This window comes from Lipotes vexillifer, unplaced genomic scaffold (genome assembly GCF_000442215.2).
Source record: "Lipotes vexillifer unplaced genomic scaffold, Lipotes_vexillifer_v1.1 scaffold394, whole genome shotgun sequence".
In the NCBI taxonomy this organism is placed as follows: Eukaryota; Metazoa; Chordata; class Mammalia; order Artiodactyla; family Lipotidae; genus Lipotes; species Lipotes vexillifer.
The window spans coordinates 478,493-496,654 of NW_006791731.1; the positions used below are offsets into that span (position 1 = coordinate 478,493).

At 54.1% G+C, this 18,162-nt stretch overlaps 2 protein-coding genes across 2 annotated transcripts in view; both read left to right on the plus strand.

The window, feature by feature from the left end:
• The window catches only part of FBXL6 (F-box and leucine rich repeat protein 6), a 3,058-nt gene extending 1,978 nt beyond the window's left edge, over positions 1 to 1,080 (plus strand). The window contains 4 exon segments of the mRNA XM_007464541.1: positions 1 to 215; positions 304 to 550; positions 844 to 980; positions 983 to 1,080. The exon segment at positions 1 to 215 is cut by the window's left edge and continues 23 nt beyond it. Of these exon segments, the coding sequence (XP_007464603.1) occupies positions 1 to 215; positions 304 to 550; positions 844 to 980; positions 983 to 1,023 (640 nt within the window). The 3' untranslated portion in view covers positions 1,024 to 1,080.
• Positions 1,081 to 1,219: 139 nt separating this feature from the next.
• CATSPERQ (catsper channel auxiliary subunit theta) lies at positions 1,220 to 17,517 on the plus strand. Its single transcript, XM_007464602.1, has 9 exons — positions 1,220 to 1,262; positions 1,835 to 2,059; positions 2,312 to 2,406; positions 2,522 to 2,717; positions 2,904 to 2,989; positions 3,269 to 3,410; positions 15,164 to 15,311; positions 15,366 to 15,412; positions 17,321 to 17,517. The coding sequence occupies exons 1-9, from the start codon at positions 1,220 to 1,222 to the stop codon at positions 17,515 to 17,517; spliced, it is 1,179 nt and encodes a 392-aa protein (XP_007464664.1).
• The last annotated feature ends 645 nt before the right edge of the window (positions 17,518 to 18,162 follow it).

Consider the following 18,162-nt stretch of genomic DNA (forward strand, 5'->3'; position numbering starts at 1 on the left):
CCTGATGTGGCTTCCCAAGCCTTCCGGGCGAGCGATGACTCCTGGCCCAGGCTTCCCCAGCCTTGAGGAGCTCTGCCTTGCCAGCTCCACCTGCAACTTTGTGAGCAACGAGGTCCTGGACCGCCTGCTCCACGGCTCCCCTCACCTGCGCTTGCTGGATCTCCGTGGCTGTGCTCGAATCACACCTGCTGGCCTGCATGATCTTCCATGTCAGGGTCAGCACTCCCCGGGTGGTGGCTGGGCAGGTGGGATGTGGGGATTCTTGCCCACCCCACAGCTCATGCCCATTCCTCTCACCTCCAGAGCTGGAGCAGCTTCACCTGGGCCTGTATGGCATGTCAGACCGGCTGACTCTAGCTAAGGAGGGCAGCCTTCTGTTAACTCAGAAGTGGTGCCACACTCTGCAGGAGCTGGACTTGAGTGGCCAGGGCTTCAGTGAGAAGGACCTGGAGCAGGCCTTAGCTGCCTTCTCAGGCGCCCCTGGGGGCTCGCACCTGGCACTGTGCTCCCTCAACCTCCGGGGCACCCGGGTCACAGCAAGCACAGTCAGGTCAGCATCCCCACCCCTGCCGGTTCCTTGGAGCCAGTATGGCTTGATCCCCTATCCTGCCTGGCTTGCCAGCTCCAGGGGTCTGAAAAGGGAGCCCATACTGGCCCAGCCCCTGCTTGGGGTTGGCCTTAGGGACACCAAGGGTACTGGGCTTGGGCCTTAATGGCTGTAGGTGGCAGAGCCAGCTGCGGTGCAAGGGTAGAGAGGACTCCTTAGACTGGCTCAGCCATGCTGCGCCTAGGTCTTCTTGGGGCCAGTGGCTCAACCTCCCGTGGCCTGCACTGCTCCCACAGCTCTGTGATCAGCAACTGCCCGGGTCTGCTGTACCTCAACCTGGAGTCCTGCCGCTGCCTTCCCCGGGGCCTGAAGCGGGTCTACCGGGGCCCAGAGGAAGTCCAGTGGTGCCTGCAGCAGCTGCTCACCAGCCTGCCCGCTCCCAGCTAGGCAGCTGCAGCCAGCCAGCCCTGCCCTGACCCCTTTCCCATTTTTGAATGTGTGAGCGTTTTGTTACAATAAAACATTTTTAGGAGCTCATGTGTGGTCTTTGGGATCCCAGTGAGAGGCTAGGGGTTGTCCCTGAGGGAACTACTTGGGGCTACAGCTGGTCCAGAACCTGTGTGTTGTGGCATTGGGGGCAGCCCCCCAGGGCTCCTGAGTCAGCCTGTGGCCATGCCTTGCCTGCTCAATCCTGGGCTCAAATCTTGGACTGAGTGTGAGTGTGTGTGTGTGCTTTCCACCCTCAGGGACACTAAGGTGAGCTGTGTTTGTATGTGAGGCTCCTGGGCTCAAATCTTGGACTGTGTGTGTGTGTGTGTGTGTCTGTGCTTTCCACCCTCAGGGACACAAGGTGAGCTGTCTGTATGTGAGGCTCTGACCCGGGCAGAGGCGGCAGTGGAGAAGGGGAGGCCATGCTCAGCCACGGGGCTCGCGGTGGGGCCCCTGCCTACAGATTCCTCTCCAGCTCAGGCCTGGGCTGTCCCACTAGCCCACGCTTCAGGTGAGGACTGTGAACCAGGGTGAACAGGGGGCCTCCGGTGGGGTGGGGCCTAGCGGAGGAAGTGCACGCCCACCGCAGGGCCGGGCCGGGCGACTCCCTGGAGAAGGGAAGACCAACAGGGCGGCCCTTCTAGAACCACCGCCCAGAGCTTCTAGAAGCCGGCGTAGCCCAGAAGCTTCTGGAAGCCGGCGTAGCCCAGCCTAGACCGCCACTTGGTGTCGCTCCCCTGCCTTCGCCTGAGAACTGCTCCTTCCTGGACCGCAACCCTGAAGGCTTTATTCTCCCAGGTACGAGTGTGGCTGTGAGCAGTGGGCAGTGGCAACAGACGAGCCGCACAGCTGACGGTCTGTACCCGACCCAGGCCCCCAAGGGCCGGGTCAGCGGCCTGCCTACGACCTCCGGCAGCAAGCCCTTCCAGCTCTGGGCCCAAGGGCTCTTCTGCACCGAGCGCAACCTGGCCAGGCGCCTCAAGAACAACAGTTTCTACCCGTTCACGCAGCAGCAGCCCAACGGTGAGGGCGACACTCAGTTGCCAGGGGACCAGAACCCGGAGGAGCGGGGACGCGGGGCGGGGACTGGAATCTGAACGGGGCGGGGCCGGGGTGGCTGCGGCCTTCGCGGGCGCTGGAACTGCAGGCTGGACCCCGACAGCGGCCGAGGCCCTGCGGCCGGCGGGCAGTTCCGGGCCCAAGCCCTGGCACTTCCACCTCGGGCTGCGAGCAGGGGCCCGGTATCCTCACGCGCCTCTGCCGCGCCGCCCCCAGTCTTCGTGCTCGAGTACTACCTGGACACGCTGTGGAAGGGGACGCTGCTCTTCATCGTCTGCGTCTTCCTCGTCAGCTTCGGGCTTGTGAGCGAGGTCTGAGCTCCTGGGCCCGCCCCCCACGGCCTTCCCACCCTGGGGGCCGGACCCCCACTCGGTGCCCCGGCCCCGGGTCCCGCGGCGGCTCAGAAAGTCCCCGCGGCGCCCACAGGTGCAGAGGCAGGAGACTTGGGGCTTCCCTGCCTGCGGCGTGGCCGCGGGCCTGTGGCTCATGATCTCGTCGCTGCCGCGGCGCCGCCTGGTGCTGAACCACGTGCGCGGCGTGTACCACTTCTCCATCCAGGGCCGCACCGTGTGTCAGGGCCCCGTGCACCTGGTCTACGTGCGCATGGCGCTCAGCTCCGATGGTGATGCACGGGGCGGGCAGCGGGCTGGGGGAGGGCGTGCGGGGGAAGGGGAAGCCACGTGGAGTGGGGAGGAGCAGACCACTGGCCCAAGCCCCGCCCCCGGAGCCCGCCCCCGGAGCCCCGCCCCCCGGAGCCCCGCCCCCGGCTCTCCAGAGGCCTGGGGCTGAGAGCCTTGCCGCTTGCCAGCCTACGGAAGGTGCTTCTTCCAGCTGGTTCTGTGCGGCCACAAGCTGGAGCCGCTGGTGCTGGTGCAGCTGTCGGAGCGCTACGAGGTGGGTCCCTCCCAGCCCGCCAAGGGGTCCCAGACACGCTCCCTTCCCCTCCTTGGTTCAACATGACGCCAGCCACTGTTTAGGGTCTTAAGATAGGGCCATTTCGCAGGTGGAGAGTGCGTACAACGGGGTCCTGGCCCAGGCCCTCGAGCTGGGAGCCAGCGGAGAGGGTGCCCGGGGCTGACGAGCAGGGCTGGAGGTGCGGTCTGGCCTAGGGGAGGGGACGCCTCCGGCGCAGCTCTTGTTCAGGCAACAGCTGACCGCCACCCGCTCGCACAGCAAATGGAATACCTCGGCCGTCATATTGCCCGGAAGCTCAACATTAACTACTTTGACTGCCGGGCCACGTCGTACCGGCACGTGGTCCGCCACTGGCCGCCGGGGGCCGCCTTCAGCCCGGGCATCCTGCTGCACAAGACCGGTGCCTAGGACAAGCAGAGCTCACACAAGTCAGCCCAGGACTTGTGATGCTGCCAGCTGGCGCCCACCCCTCCCCGACCCCGGGACTGCATTCTCCCTTCCCCTCCGATCTCCCACCTCCACCTGACCACTGGCCTTCTCAATAAAGCGAGCTCCTGCTTCAAGCCTGCTCATTTCCTCCGTGCGGTGGGGGCTGCCGCCCCAGCGCCCTCCCGTGGTGCACACCTCGCAGGGCCTCAGGGAGCCTTTCAGGGAGCAACCCCGGAGTTTGGGTTGGAAGACGGGGGTCGCAGTGGGGCTGAGGGTGACAAGTAGCCAGGCCTCTAGAACATGTGTGGGACACACTGCCTCTCTTGGTCAGTAGCAGTGAACTGGTCCTTCCAGGCTTCAGAAGTGCTGACCAATGAGCAGAATCCAGGAGTCAGAATCTGATCGGTCCAGTCTGGGTCAGGTGCTGTTCTAGTCCAATCAGCAATGGGATGGGGGCACCGCCGAAGGTCCAGCACTGTGCCTAGGGGTGGATCCTGCACTGGACACTAGTGGAGTTTCCCCTGCGGAGCTCTAGGCCAGAGCTCAAGGCCTGCTGGGGAGTAGACCCACCATATCACCGGAGCGTGCTCCTGCCTGCCTGCTGGAACCCCAGTCCCACGTTCCCTGTCCAGCGGGTGTTCTTGCCTCCTGGGTGCTGGAAGCTGCTGTGGGAGCAGAGAAGGCACCTGGGTCTCCCCGTCAGCATTTTTCCTCAGGGCCATGCTCACGACCCAGGTCTTTGTGCATTGTATCAGCTGAGTGTCCCTGGAACCAGAACCAGCTGCATAATTTGCAGGGCCCCATGCAAACTGAAAATGCAGAGGTCCTTGTTAAAAAGTTATTAAGAATTTCCACATGGCAGCACAAGAACATTAAACCAAGTGCACCCATTAGTGCTGGGGGCTTACCTGCCCACCAGCCAGTAGGCTGAACAGCCAGGTGTGTAGGCATCCAGCCCCACCCACCAGCAGGTTGGCAGCAGACCTGGGATCCCCTGTGCCCCACAGCCAGCCCCACCCACCAGTGAACCTGCACCCTCTGCATGAGGCAAGGTCTGGCAGCCAACTGGTCCAGGGGCCAGCCCCATCTACTAGTGTGCCCACAGTAGCAGGCCCTGCCACAACAGAAGGGCCCTTGCAGCCCACACAGAGGGCAGCCCTAGAGCATACAGCTCTGGTGACCAGAGGGGAGTGTGCTGCTGGGTGGGTCGCATAGGACATCTCCAACATAAGCCACTTTTCCAAGATCAGGAAACATAACTGACCTACCTAATACACAGAAATAAAAACGGAGAATTGGGCAAATGAGGCTACAAAGGAATATGTTCCAAATGAAGGAACAAAGACTCTACAAAAACAGGAACTCACAGGCCAATATCCCTGATGAGCAGAGATTTATCCTCAATAATATATTAGCAAACCAAATCCAACAATATATTAAAAGGATCATACACAATGATCAAGTGGGATTTATCCCAGGGATGCAAGGATGGTTTAATATCCACAAATTAATCAATGTGATACACCACATCGACAAATTGAAGAATAAAAATCATATGATCATCTCCATAGATGTGGAAAAATCTTTTGACAAAATTCAACATCCTTTTTTTTTAAATTTATTTTTAATTTATTTATTATTTTTGGCTGCATTGGATCTTCAGTGCTGCACGTGGGTGTTCTCTAGTTGCAGCAAGCGGGTGCTACTCTTTGTTGCAGTGCATGGGCTTCTCATTTCAGTGGCTTCTCTTGTTGTGGAGCACAGTCTCTAGGCACACGGGCTTTGGTAGTTGTGGTTCGTGGGCTTCAGTAGTTGTGGCTTGCGGGCTCTAGAGTGCAGGCTCAGGAGTTGTGGTGCACGGGCTTAGTTGCTCCGCGGCATGTGGGATCTTCCCAGACCAGGGCTTGAACCCGTGTCCCCTGCATTGGCAGGCAGATTCTTAACCACTGTGCCACCAGGGAAGTCCTCAACATCCATTTTTGATAAAAACTCTCAACAAAGTGGGTATAGAGGCAACCTGCTTCAACATTATAAAGGCCATATATGATAAGCCCACAGCTAACATTATACTCAATGGTGAAAAACTGAAAGTGTTTCCTCTAAGATCAGGAACAAGACAAGGATGCCCACTCTCACCAATTCTATTTAACATAGTATTGGAAGTCCTAGCCAGAGCAATCAGAGAAGAAAAATATTTAAAAGTAATCCAAATTGGAAAGGAAGAAATGAAACTGTTGCTGTTTACAGATGACATGATGCTACACATAAAAAATTCTTAAGACACCACCAAAAAACTATTAGAACTAATATATGCATTCAGTAGAGTTGCAACATCAAAATTAATATACAGAAGTCTGTTGCATTTCCATACGCTAACAAAGAACTGTCAGAAAGAGAAAGTAAAACAATCCCATTTACAATTGCATTAAAAAGAATTAAATAGCTGGGAATAAACCTAATTAAGAAGGTAAAATACCTATGCTCAGAAAACTATAAGACACTGATGAAAAAAATTGAAGATGAGGGACTTCCCTGGTGGCACAGTGGTTAAGACTCTGGGCTCCCAATGCAGGGGGCCTGGGTTCGATCCCTGGTCAGAGAACTAGATCCCACATGCATGCCACAACTAAGAGTTCATATGCCACAAATAAGGAGCCCACATGCCACAACTAAGGAGCCTGCCTGTTGCAACTAAGAAGCTGGTGAGCCGCAACAAAGGAGCCAGCGAGCTGCAACTAAGGAGCCCACCTGCTGCAGCTAAGACCCAGAGCAACCACATAAATAAATACACAAACAAATAGAAAGATATACTGTGTTCATGGATTGGAAGGATTAATATTGTTAAAATGTCCACACCACCCAAATCAGTTTACAGATTCTATGCAATCCCTATCAAAATACCAATGGCATTCTTCACATACCCATTCACAAAGTATGCCTAAAATGTGTATGGAAACATAAAAGACCCCAAATAGTCAAAACAATCTTGAGAAAGAGAACAAAGCTGGAGCATTGACACTCCCTGATTTCAAACTATACTACATAGCTCCAGTCATCAAAACAGTATGGTATTGGCACAAAAACAGAAATATAGATTAATGGAACAGGATAGAGAGCCCAGAAATAAATCCATGTGTACAAGGTCAGTTAATCCATGACAAAGAAGGCAAGAATACACAAGGAGGAAAAGACAGTCTCCTCAATATGGTGTGGGGAAAACTGGACAGCTACATGCATAAGAATCAACCTGGATTACTTTCTCACACCATATACAAAAATAAACTAAAATGGATTAAAGACTTACATGTAAGACCTGAAACCATAAATCTCCTAGAAGAAAACATTGGCAGTATCCTCTTTGTCATCATTCTTAGCAATTTTTTTTTTTTTGGCTATGTCTCCTCAGGCAAGAGAAACAAATGCAAAAATAAACAAATAGGACTACATCAACCTAAAAAGCTTTTGCACGTCCAACAAAATGAATAGGCCACCTACTGAATGGGAAAATATATTTGCAAATGATATATCTGAGTAGGAGTTAATATCCAAAATATACAATGAACTCATACAACACAACGTCAAAAACAAACAACTCGATTCGAAAATGGGCAGAGGACATGAATAGAGATTTTTCTAAAGAAGACATACAGAGGGCTAACAGGCACAGGAAAAGATGCTCAACATCACTAATTATTAGAGAAATGCAAATCAAAACTACAGTAAGGTACCACCTCACACTGGTCAGGATGGCCTTCGTTAAAAAGTCTACAAGGGCTTCCCTGGTGGCGCAGTGATTAAGAATCCGCCTGCCAATGCAGGGGACACGGGTCTGAGCCCTGGTCCGGGAAGATCCCACATGCCATGGAACAACTAAGCCCGTGCGCCACAACTACTGAGCCTGCTCTCTAGAGCCCGCCAGCCACAACTACTGAGCCCACGTGCCACAACTACTGAAGCCTGCGCGCCTAGAGCCTGTGCTCCACAACAAGAGAAGCCACCGCAATGAGAAGCCCGCGCACTGCAATGAAGAGTAGCTCCCACTCGCTGCAATTAGAGAAAGCCTGCGTGCAGCAATAAAGACCCAACGCAGCCAAAAATAAATAAATTAATTTTAAAAAAAGTCTACAGACAACAAATGCTGGAGAGGGTTTGGAGAAAAGTGAACCCTCCTACACTATGGGGAACAGTATGGAGGTTCCTCAAAATAAAACTACCATATGATCCAGCAATTCCACTTCCAAGTATTTTTCAGAAGGAAGAAAAATACTAATCTGAAAAAATATATACATCGTATGTTCATTGCAGCATTATTTACAATAGTCAGGATATGGAAGCAACCTAAGTACCCATCAATAGGTGAATGGATAAAGAAGATGTGGTACATATATACAATGGAGTATTATTCAGCCATAAAAAAGAATGAAATCTTGCCATTTGTGACAACATGGATGTACCTAGAGGGTATTATGGTAAGTGAAACAAGTCAGACAGGGAACGACAAATTCTGTATGGTTTCACTTATACGTGGAATCTGAAAAAAGCAAAGCAAATGAACAAACAAAACAAAACAGAAACAGAGTCATAGAAACAGAGAATAAACGGGTGGTTGCCAGAGGGGAGAGGGGTGGGGGATGAGTGAAGCAGGTGAGGGAGAGTAAGAGGTACAAACTTCCAGTTACAAAATAAATGAATCATGGGGATAAAATATACAGCCTGGGGAATATAATCAATAATACCATAATAACTTTGTATGATGACAGATGGTAACTAGACTTATCCTGGGGATCATTTTTTAATGTATAGAAATATTGAATCACTATGTTGTTCACCTGGAACTAACACAGTGTTGTAGGTCAATTATACTTAAAAAAAAGAAGAATTGGTATGTATCAGGTCTAAAAGTGTCCTTGAAGGGAGAAGTTTCCCTATCTTTGCCATTTTCTTCTTTCTGTGGTCTGGAATGCATCCATGATGACTGGAGCTCAAGCAGCCATCTCAGATCATGAGGTAGAGTGTATGTGTTGAGGATGGCAGAGCAACAAGATAGACTCTTGGAGCTTGATGATTGTGTAGCTGTCCTGCCAACTCTAGATGGCTTCTGTTAGACTCTGCAAAAGAAGAAAACTTCTACGGTTTTAGCCATTTTGTTTGGAGTTTTCTAACACTTGCAGCCAAGCCCCAATTCTCACTAATAAAGAATGTTATCAGCTTTCTGAGGGTGGGTATGTGGGCAGGTGGGTGAGGTGGAGATTAGGAGGCTTCAAAGGAAAGAGACAAAATGTGAAACAGTCTTTCCAGAGCACAGGAGAGTAACTGGATGAGGAAAACACAGTAAGATTGTCTGGCCTGTGCAGAGCCCACTTGTGTGTTATAAATTTAAATGGCCAGTAAGTACGGTTTTATGTTTTTTTCTAACGAAGTTTTGCTGCTTGGATGCAGGTGTGGAGTAGGCAGATAGTTTGCTCTCGCAAGCGTTGGGGCTTAGCCAAGACAATACAATAAGAGTGTGGGGGGCAAGGGAGTGATGAAAATTCTGGAGTGTGGGACCCAAGCTAGGAAGGCAGGGAGTGAAAGCAGGACTCGAGGGTGAAGGACAAGCGGCTTTTCTGTTGCTACATAACCAACCACCGTAATCTTAGGTGCTTAAAACAGCAACGATGCCCTGGTTCTCATGGTTTTGTGGGTGGCTGGGCTCAGCTGGGCGGTTCCACGCCGTGTGTGCAGGTGGGATTGCTCATGGGGCTGCATCAGCTGGGATCTCAGTTGGGGCCAGAATGTCCAAGATGACCCCTATTCTCCAGGGCCTCTTTTCAAGTAGTATCTCATCATTCAGCAGACCATCTTGCTTCTGGTTTGCAAGAGGGAATGTTAAAAGACACAGTGGGCCACCATCACATTAAGCCTCAGCGTGCACTGCTCATACTAATGTCCCAGTGGACAAGCAAGTCACATGGCCAAACCCAAAGCCAGCCTGGGAAGGGTCTACCAAGTGCGTGAACACTAGGAGCGTCCTGGGAGCCACAAACGTAAGCAGCTCACCACTGACAACCCTCTGGCCCCTCCTAAGACCTCCAGCATCTCATCCCATCCCAGAACCCAGCTCAGACCTCAAGTCCAGGATCTTGCGTCTAAGTCAGGTCCACGAGCAGGTGAGGTTTCTCAGTTGTCCTTTCTTGGGTGCAGCCCACCTGTGTGGGTCCTCAGTGCAGAGACCTGTGAACTAAAATATAAGCTCTCTTTCCCTGAACACACAAAGTACACGAATGAGACAGGGACAGAATATCTTCAACAGACATTTCTGTTAAAATACGGAGGAGCCTTGAGTGTGGGCTGGAGTTAATGACTCGCTTCCAAAGAATACAGTTTGGAAAAGGAAAAACAGAACTTTTCAGTAGGAAAACCTGGCAGACACCACCTTAAACAAATGACCGAGGTTAACATCTCCAGTGGTAAGTCACATTGACATCATGTACCCTTGGCTATGATGCAGTGAGAAGACCACAGCACCCAACAAACAACCCAGGCCTATCAGAAGAGAGCATCAGGGGCTTCCCTGGTGGTCCAGCGGTTAAGACTCCGTGCTCCCAATGCAGGGGGTCCGGATTCAATCCCTGTTCAGGGAACTAGATCCTGCATGCTACAGCTGAGAGCCCACATGCAGTAATTAAAGATCCCACATGCCGCAACCAAAGATCCTGCACACTGCAACAGAGAAAGACCGGGTGGAGCCAAATTAAAAAAAAAAATAAAGGAAGAGAGCATCAGACAAACCCCAGCAGAGGGACATTCTATAAAATAGACCAGCACTCCTCAGTGCTGTCACGGTCATGAAAAAGAAGGAAAGACTGAGAAGCTGTCGCAGATCGCAGGAGACTAAGGAGACATAGTCACTAAATGGAAGGCAGTATCTTTATTTATTTATTTTTTGGCTGCACCTCATGGCTTGGGGGATCTTAGGGATTGAACTTGGGCCACCTCAGTGAAAGCGCTGAGTCCTAACCCACTGGACTGCCAGGGAACTCCTTGGAAGGCAGTACCTTGAATTGGTCGCTGGAACCGAAAGGGGATGTTAGTAGAAAAACTGGTGAAATCCAAATAATGCCTGGAGATCAGTTAATGGCAATGGACCAATGTTGGTTTCTTGGTTGGGACAAATGTATCATTGACATGTAAGATATTAACATTAGGGGAAAATGAGGGAAGAGTATACAGATAGTCTCTGTATTATCATTCCAACTTTTCTGTAAATCTAAATGTATGCTAAAATGAAAAGTTTAGGACTTCCTTGGTGGCACAGTGGTTAAGAATCCTCCTGCCAATGCAGGGGACACGGCTTCGAGCTCTGGTCCGGGAAGATCCCACATGCCGCGGAGCAACTAAGCCCGTGCACCACAACTACTGAGCCTGTGCTCTAGAGCCTGCAAGCCACAACTACTGAGCCCACACGCCTAGAGCCGGTGCTCTGCAACAAAAGAAGCCACCGCAACGAGAAGCCTTCGCACCACAACGAAGAGTAGCCCCCGCTCGCTGCCACTAGAGAAAGCCCACGCGCAGCAATAAAGACCCAACACTTTTTTTAACTAAAAAAAACTTTAGTTAATAAAAGGAAGGGGTGGGAATTCCCTGATTGCCTAGTGGTTAGGATTCCAGGCTTTCACTGCCGTGGCCCAGGTTCAATTCCTGATTGGGGAACTAAGATCCTGAAAGCCACACAGCTGGGGAAAAAAAAAAAAAAAAAGGAAGGGGTGAAAGGTGTGTGGCAATTATGGGCAATAGAAATTCTGAAATGCAGATGAGCATAAGTTGGAGCGGGAAAGCCTCCTCAGTCAGTATCCATTTGTGGTCTGGTAGCAGTTTCCCAGTTGCTCTCAGAGGGCCTTTGTTTTTTTTAAGATGATTTATTTATTTTATTTATTTTTGACCGCATTGGCTCTTAGTTGCGGCACGCGGGCTCTCTGTTGTGGTGCATAGTCTCTTCTCTAGTTGTGGCACGCGGGCTTAGTTGCCCTGCGGCATGTGGGATCTTAGTTCCCCGACCAGGGGTCGAACCCGCATCCCCTGCATTGGAAGGTGGATTCTTCACCACTGGTCCACCAGGGAAGTCCCCCTCTCAGAGGCTCTTGACTCCACCCTCTAGCTTCTTGGCTCTCTCCTGAGTCATCCTTCCTTTTCCATAGGAAAGGCCCACGTTCTTCACCTACTTTCTGCCTACAGAAATTTTGAAGCCGAGGTCTCTTCATTTTGAGGGATCTCTATCTCTTTTAGGCCAAGCTAGTATGACTCCTTTAAAAAACATGTAGGTTTTCTATGTATCAAATTATAACCCACTCAATTAAACAAGATTCACACCTAGAGATCTGTTCGAGGAAGAGCCCACTCTAATTCAGCTGCAAGTCGGGGTCCTGTCTACAATGTGCTTGAGATTCTTAGAAGCCCTTCTGTCTAGCTGGGAGGGTTTACAGAACGCTGCCTTGTGTCCTTTAGCGCCTGGATGTGAGTATTACAGACACACCCTTGACTTTCTTCACACTGAGAGCACATTTCACTGGTGGGGCTGGATTTGATCATGGCCCAGAGCCCATCTCTTAATCTGAGAACCTTTTGCAAAGCCAGAAAGACTAGGAATGAAAAAGACCTTACTTTCCAGCCCAGCAAGTTCTAGGTTGGAAATATTTTCTCCAAATTCTTCTTGAAAGTACTCCCTGGTACTCTGTCCTGCGAATTCTGGCCACCCCGGCCTTCCCAGACACCCAGCTCTGTCTCTGACCTTGGGGAGTCTGCCCGGGTGGCCCACCTGTGCCACAGCCTGGACACACTCTCTAGGCAGTGACCTGGGGGATCATAGGGCTCACCTTGTTTGTCATCTCTCAGGGGTCACTGTCCTTCATTGCTGATGTCCAATGTCTTGAGATCCATTGCTTCATCTATTTTGCCTAGTTTTTTTTTTTGAATGGGAACCTGTTTGTGTCCCTCCTCCCTTTTGTTATTTTTTAAAATTAATTAATTAATTTATGGCTGCGTTGGGTCTTCGTTGCTGCTCACGGGCTTTCTCTAGTTGCGGGGAGCGGGGGCTACTCTTTGTTGCGGTGCACGGGCTTCTCATCGCGGTGGCTTCTCTTGTTGCGGAGCACGGGCTCTAGGTGCGGGAGCTTCAGTAGCTGTGGCTCACGGGCTCTAGAGCACAGGCTCAGTAGTTGTGGCTCGCAGGCTTAGCTGCTCCACGGCATGTGGGATCTTCCCAGACCAGGGCTCAGACCCGTGTCCCCTGCATTGGCAGGCGGATTCTCAACCACTGAGCCACCAGGGAAGCCCTATTTTGCCTAGTTTTTTAGCTGTTTCAGGTGGGATGGTAAATTTGGTTCCTGTAACTGCACTCTGTGCTGGAAGTGGACACTCTCCAAGTTTCTCTGGAGCTCAGCTACTCTGATGCTTAAGTCGAGGCCTGACCCTCAGCACTCTCTGCACTTTGGCTGCAGAGCTGGGAGCTGCCACCAAGGGGCTGGGCTTTCCGTGGCTAGGCCAGGCTCTCGGCTTGTCATCACCCTTCTGTTGGAGGTTCACCAGAGCTGAACCACGGCCTCAATCGCGACTGTTGCTCCTGCACGTTTGAAACACCAGGCCCTCCAGCCGCTGGTGCGTCCCTTCCTGCTGTGTGATCCCCGCTCACTACGGGGGAAAGTTTTAACCGCTGGACCTTGGCTTTGTGCCCCGGACTGTCCGTGCCCCACGTGCAGCCGTGGCGGGTCCTCACTGCCAGCCAGGCAGTGAGTGAGTCTACCTCAGTCCAGGCAGTCTTGGACCACTCCTGACTTCAACTCCCTGCCTGGGCTCTCCAAGAGGGAGACACTGAGGCAGAGTGTGCCTCTGCGAGGGCTCTGGGGTCGGAACAGCTCCTAGAGGTGCCTGCATCAGGCTGAGACGCCAGGCCTTTGGCTCCTGCATCGACCAGCCGTTGGATGCCAGCCACCACGAGAAGGCTGGCACATGGGGCCAGGGGCAACCCCTGGAGCCTCTGACAGCTGAAGTTGTCCCCTGCAGGCAATGGGACCAGAGTCCCTCCTGGCAAGACGATCGGGGCAGTGTGTCACGTGTGCACCACAGAGAAAAGTCCTAGGAGTGGCAACGGGACAGGAAGAGGCCAGCTAGTGTTCAGAAGAATGACCCGCTGCCCTTGCTGAGGAAGCGTGGTCCTCAGGGGACCTGGGAGAGTGAGAAGGTGGACGGTCGGGCAGCAGAGAGGATGTAGTGAGCATGGTCATCTCTCTGGGACAGAGCTGGGGTAGGGGTTTGGAGGGGAGCCATGGGGGCGTGATGTTCCAGAGCAAAGGTTCAATGAAAGTGGCAACTCCATGGAGGGGACAGGAAAGTGAGGTTCCGGAGGTCCACGCTGTATCAGGAAGTGCGGGGCTGCCAGGCCACCACATGCCAAGCTTCTGTGGAGCGTAGGAGGGGTGGCAGTCCACCTCCTGCTGCCAGAGCCTACCCCTTGGTGGCCCAGGCAGCCCTGCCCTGCAGTCCCTCTGGTCATTTTCTCCCCCCTTCCTCCGCCCCCCCAGAGCTCACTCTCCTGCCCGCTCCCCCTCACACCGTGTCTCCTTTAAAACTCCCCAAAGAACAGTCCTGTAGGGGACACTAGTGGCCTGTGTCTGGATAGGGCAGATGCCTGTGTTGACTCGGGAACACGGAGGCGTCTGAAGCGTTTGGGAGTTCCAGCTCAGGCTCAGGCTGAATGAGACCAAGGCTGTGAGCGAGTCGGGCAGTTGGATCCCTTGGACTGAGGAGGGATCTGGGCCACTTTGGGGCAGCTGGCCTCTCAGATAGCCAGCTGGAGACCCTGGACGCAGGAGGCTAAGGGGACACCCTGCCCCAAACAGGAAGGGGGCGGGGCCCAGTCATACCTCTGGTGCCCCCAGGTAGGGCCGGACGGACTCAGAGCACGAGGCTGGGGCTCCATCACACAACAGCCAGGCCGCCTGCTCTCCTGTCTTTGTTTAGCTCCTAAGAGAAGAGTGGCGCTTTGCAATGGGGGGAGGGCAAAAAGGAAACCAGTCTGGCCTTGAACTGGTCTTAGGTGGTGGTGGTGGTGACAGTCACATGGTCTGACTCTCTACACTTTTGTGCATGTCTGATATTTTCTATAATAAAATGTAAAAAAAAAAAAAAAAAAAAAACCCAAAAACCCTGAATTTACGTTTTCATTGTTTAATTTGCGTGACTTTTCTGGCGAGGCCTCGTTTCTTGTGTAGTAAATCTCCTGTGAACCCCTTGGGTGTCCCAGCATTCCCGTTCTGTACAAGTTCACCTAATACCACTTGTTCCTACTATCAGAAGAGAAACCATTGCTATATTTACTGCACTCATTTTCTACTACCTTGATGTTCACCCTTTGTTTTTCCTGGTCTTTTTCCGGTAGCCAGTTTCAGTTGCCTCGTGGTCTGGCCTCCCTGCTGCGGCTCTGACCTCCTGCCCCAGCAGGTCTGCCTCAAGCCCTTGTTCGCATGAGCCCCTCCCAGCACACATCACTTGTTTAGGAGTTAAGCCCCCCAGTCCTGACACCCTCCCCCGGGGCCAGGCTCCAGCCTCCCCCCACGCCCTCAGCCGCATCACTCAGCCTTTGCTCTCCCCTCCCTGCTCCCGTCCCGCCAGCCTTCTCCGGGGGGCTGCTTTTTCTCTCCCCCCTCGCCCCCAGGCCTGGAAGTGCCACGACCCCTCTTCCTGCTGCAGCCTGCAGCCCCTTCCCCCTGCTCCCCCCAAGAGCCCTGGCTGACGCGTCCATCGCCCATCGGCCGCACCCACCCCCCACCCCAGCCCTCGCCGAGGCGTCGCCGCACCGCTGCATCAGGCCTGAACTCCTGGTGGCCTCGATATCCCCGTGGGCCACCCTTCAGCTCCCTGCCCCTCGGTGCTGACCTCTTCTTCCTGCCAGTGACCTCATCCTCTGCCTCAACGACGCCCTGGACCCTGTCACCTCCAGTAACCCCCCAACCCCACCCCGGCATCTCGGTTCAACACCCGGTTCCCTGGCCATCACCCCTCCCAGCTCACTGCTGACTCCAGCGCCCCAGAGCCCCAGGATGACGTGTCGACACCCTCTCCTCATCTGGTTTAGATTCCACAATCACTGCCACCCCTCCCTTGCACGCCCCTTGATTCACATGCCTCTCTCTCAGTAGCTCACCTGGATAAACTCAACCCCTCTGCTTACCCTCACTGGCCTCCCTGCTGTTCCTGAAAGACACAGAATCCCATCACCTCTGGAATAGAGGCCAAAGCCCATAACCAGCTCACAGGCTTAGTCTCTGCCCCCTTCCTCTCCTTCAACTTGTTACTGTTCTTCCTCATGCACCTGCCCTTCCCTGGCCCAGGGTTTCTGCCCACACTCCTCCCACTGTGGCCTCAGGACCTTTGCACGGGTTGCTTCCCCCAGTACTGTTCAGTCTCAGTAGCCCTCCACTGCTTGTCTCCTCCCAGCTTTTCCCCTTCCTGCTCTCATCGTCCAAGCTTTCACTGGTTCGCCTCTGTTTCCTGGGCTGGACTGTGGGCCCTAGGAGCACAGAGATCAGTGTCTGCTGCCCCTGCTTCAGAGCACAGATTGATGTTCAATATAGATTAGGGGGGTGAAGGCAGAACTGGTTCCAGATATGCCCACTGGGGCAGAGAGTAGGGCAGAGGGGGGTGAGACGGTGACCACGGGCCCAGGGGTGGGCACACACAGGGCTCCTGGCTCTGCGGGGGACACGGTGCTGGGGATACAACACTGGGAGTCTCCGCTTAAAGTCTGGCTCTTCAGTAACATGAGACCTGCCAGGCCTGGAAGTGGCACACACGGAAGCAGAGGAAGGTGGAGGAACATAGAACCAACACCAGATCCTTCCCATTCGACATGGATAAGGGGCTGGGCCCAGCTGCTGCAGTGTGAACCTGGGCAGGGTGGGGCTGGTGGACAGAGACCCTGAGGCCAAGAGGCTCCTCGGGGTATGGTCCCTGCATGGGCCTCGAGTGCCGCAGTGCCCCGCAACCCACTGGGTCCGCCAGAGGCCAAAGTGGCCTTGCCTTGGGACCCACTCCCCTCTCCTGCAACAAAGCCCCCTATACCTCAGCTCTCGGTGGGAGAGACTCAGGGTGGCCTCCGGTGCAAGGGGGCTGAAACTTTCCAAAGGGGTTAGTATCTCCAGCTGTCCTTTCCCAGCCTCTCCTAGCTGGACCCCACCATGGGGCACAATTGTTAGGGGAAACACTGATTGAAACCGCCTGCCCTGGCCAGGCAAAGACAGTAACAGTTTGCATGAGTTATTTTACGACAGGAGATCCTGGTAAGGAACACGGAACTAACAAGCCACCACCAACCGGAAGAATACAGGAAAAGTCAAAAGGAGAGAGGAGACGCCAGTCCACATGTCCTACCAACCTCCCAGAATCCTCCTCGCTGGAACCCATCTTGGCTGAGCGGTTGCACGTGCCACCAGAAAGTTCCCTGAGTCAGAATGATCGGCCAGAAACAACCCAGAAAGTAATCCCATCACCATAAAACCCGAGACTGCGAGCCACGTGGCAGAGCCGTCCTCCTGGGGTCCCTTACCCGCCTGCTCCGCGCCTGGGCGCCCCTTCCCAATAAAGTCTCTTGCTCTGTCAGCACGTGTGTCTCGTCGGAAAGTTCATTTCTGAATGTTAGACAAGAGCCCGCTCTCAGGCCCTGGGAGGGGTCTCCCTTCCTGCAACACAGTGACCTCGACCTCAGGGTGCTTGAAAGGAGGCGGGGTGGAGAGGACTAAGTAATTGCTTCCGAGCCGCATGTGTGCTCCACAACCTGGCCTTTTCGGACTGATGGCCAAGGCCTAGGCCCAGCTGCCCCTCCCCGCTGGGCGCCCCGAGGGGCTGCAGGCTCTACCCTGAACGAGTGCGAGCGCGAGGGCGGCCTAAATGATCCCCTTGGGAGCGCCCGGCCCATAGGACACATGTGTCGGTGCTCTGACGCCCGGTCGCTCAAGAGTGTTGGGAGCCTCGGGGACGGGGAAATTGACAGACAGGCAGGGTCTGGGACAGCGAGCCAGGAATGGAAGAATCGAGAAGCTGGATGAAGGAACAGAAATGAGGGAAAAGCGAAGGGCGATGGAGGAGTGGGACTGAGGAAACAGGTGCAGAGGGAGGGACAAAGGACAGGGTAGGGGAGTGGAAGAATGAGGGAAGGGGTGGAGGAGCAAAAGTACACGGACAGAGCGACAGGGCCACTGGGATAACAGAGGGGGACAGGGACGTGGTCCGAGAGCAGTACTGGGGCGGATTGTTCGGGAGGCGGGGAGCCCAGGGTGAAGGGAGTGCGCCTGGCCCGTCCCGCTGGCGCCCCGAGGGTTAGCCCGGTAATTAGGCCTCGGTCCAGATGGGCCCCCCAGTCCCGCAATAAAAATGCTAATTGGGCCCGCGCCTCCGGCTGCGCCTCTGCCTGGCCCCCCTGGGAGGGGGCAGGGACTAGCGGCTCGGCCGAGGGGGATCCCCGTCCCCGCCCCCACTGCGGGCCCCGCCGGCTGCGGCTCTGCGATAAGGGGCCAGCCGCGCCCCGCCCCTTGGGAGCAACTGCCACGCAAGATGAATATCCCGCCACTGCCGCGGCCTGGGCCGCCGCCACAAAGCGGGCCTGTGGTCTCCGCCGCGGCCCCGCGCCGGGCTGGCTCGCTCACAGCCCCGCTCACTCGGCACCTGGGCTGAGATGCGGAAGGCACGGGAGA

What these genes read in the sequence shown, in the direction of transcription:
- CATSPERQ (XM_007464602.1), top strand. Translation starts at nt 1,220, where the DNA reads ATGCCTTGCCTGCTCAATCCTGGGCTCAAATCTTGGACTGAGT. An exon ending in GCTCAAATCTTGGACTGAGT is followed by an intron (nt 1,263 to 1,834) that starts GTGAGTGTGTGT and finishes TTATTCTCCCAG; the next exon opens with GTACGAGTGTGGCTGTGAGC. An exon ending in CATGGCGCTCAGCTCCGATG is followed by an intron (nt 2,718 to 2,903) that starts GTGATGCACGGG and finishes GCCGCTTGCCAG; the next exon opens with CCTACGGAAGGTGCTTCTTC.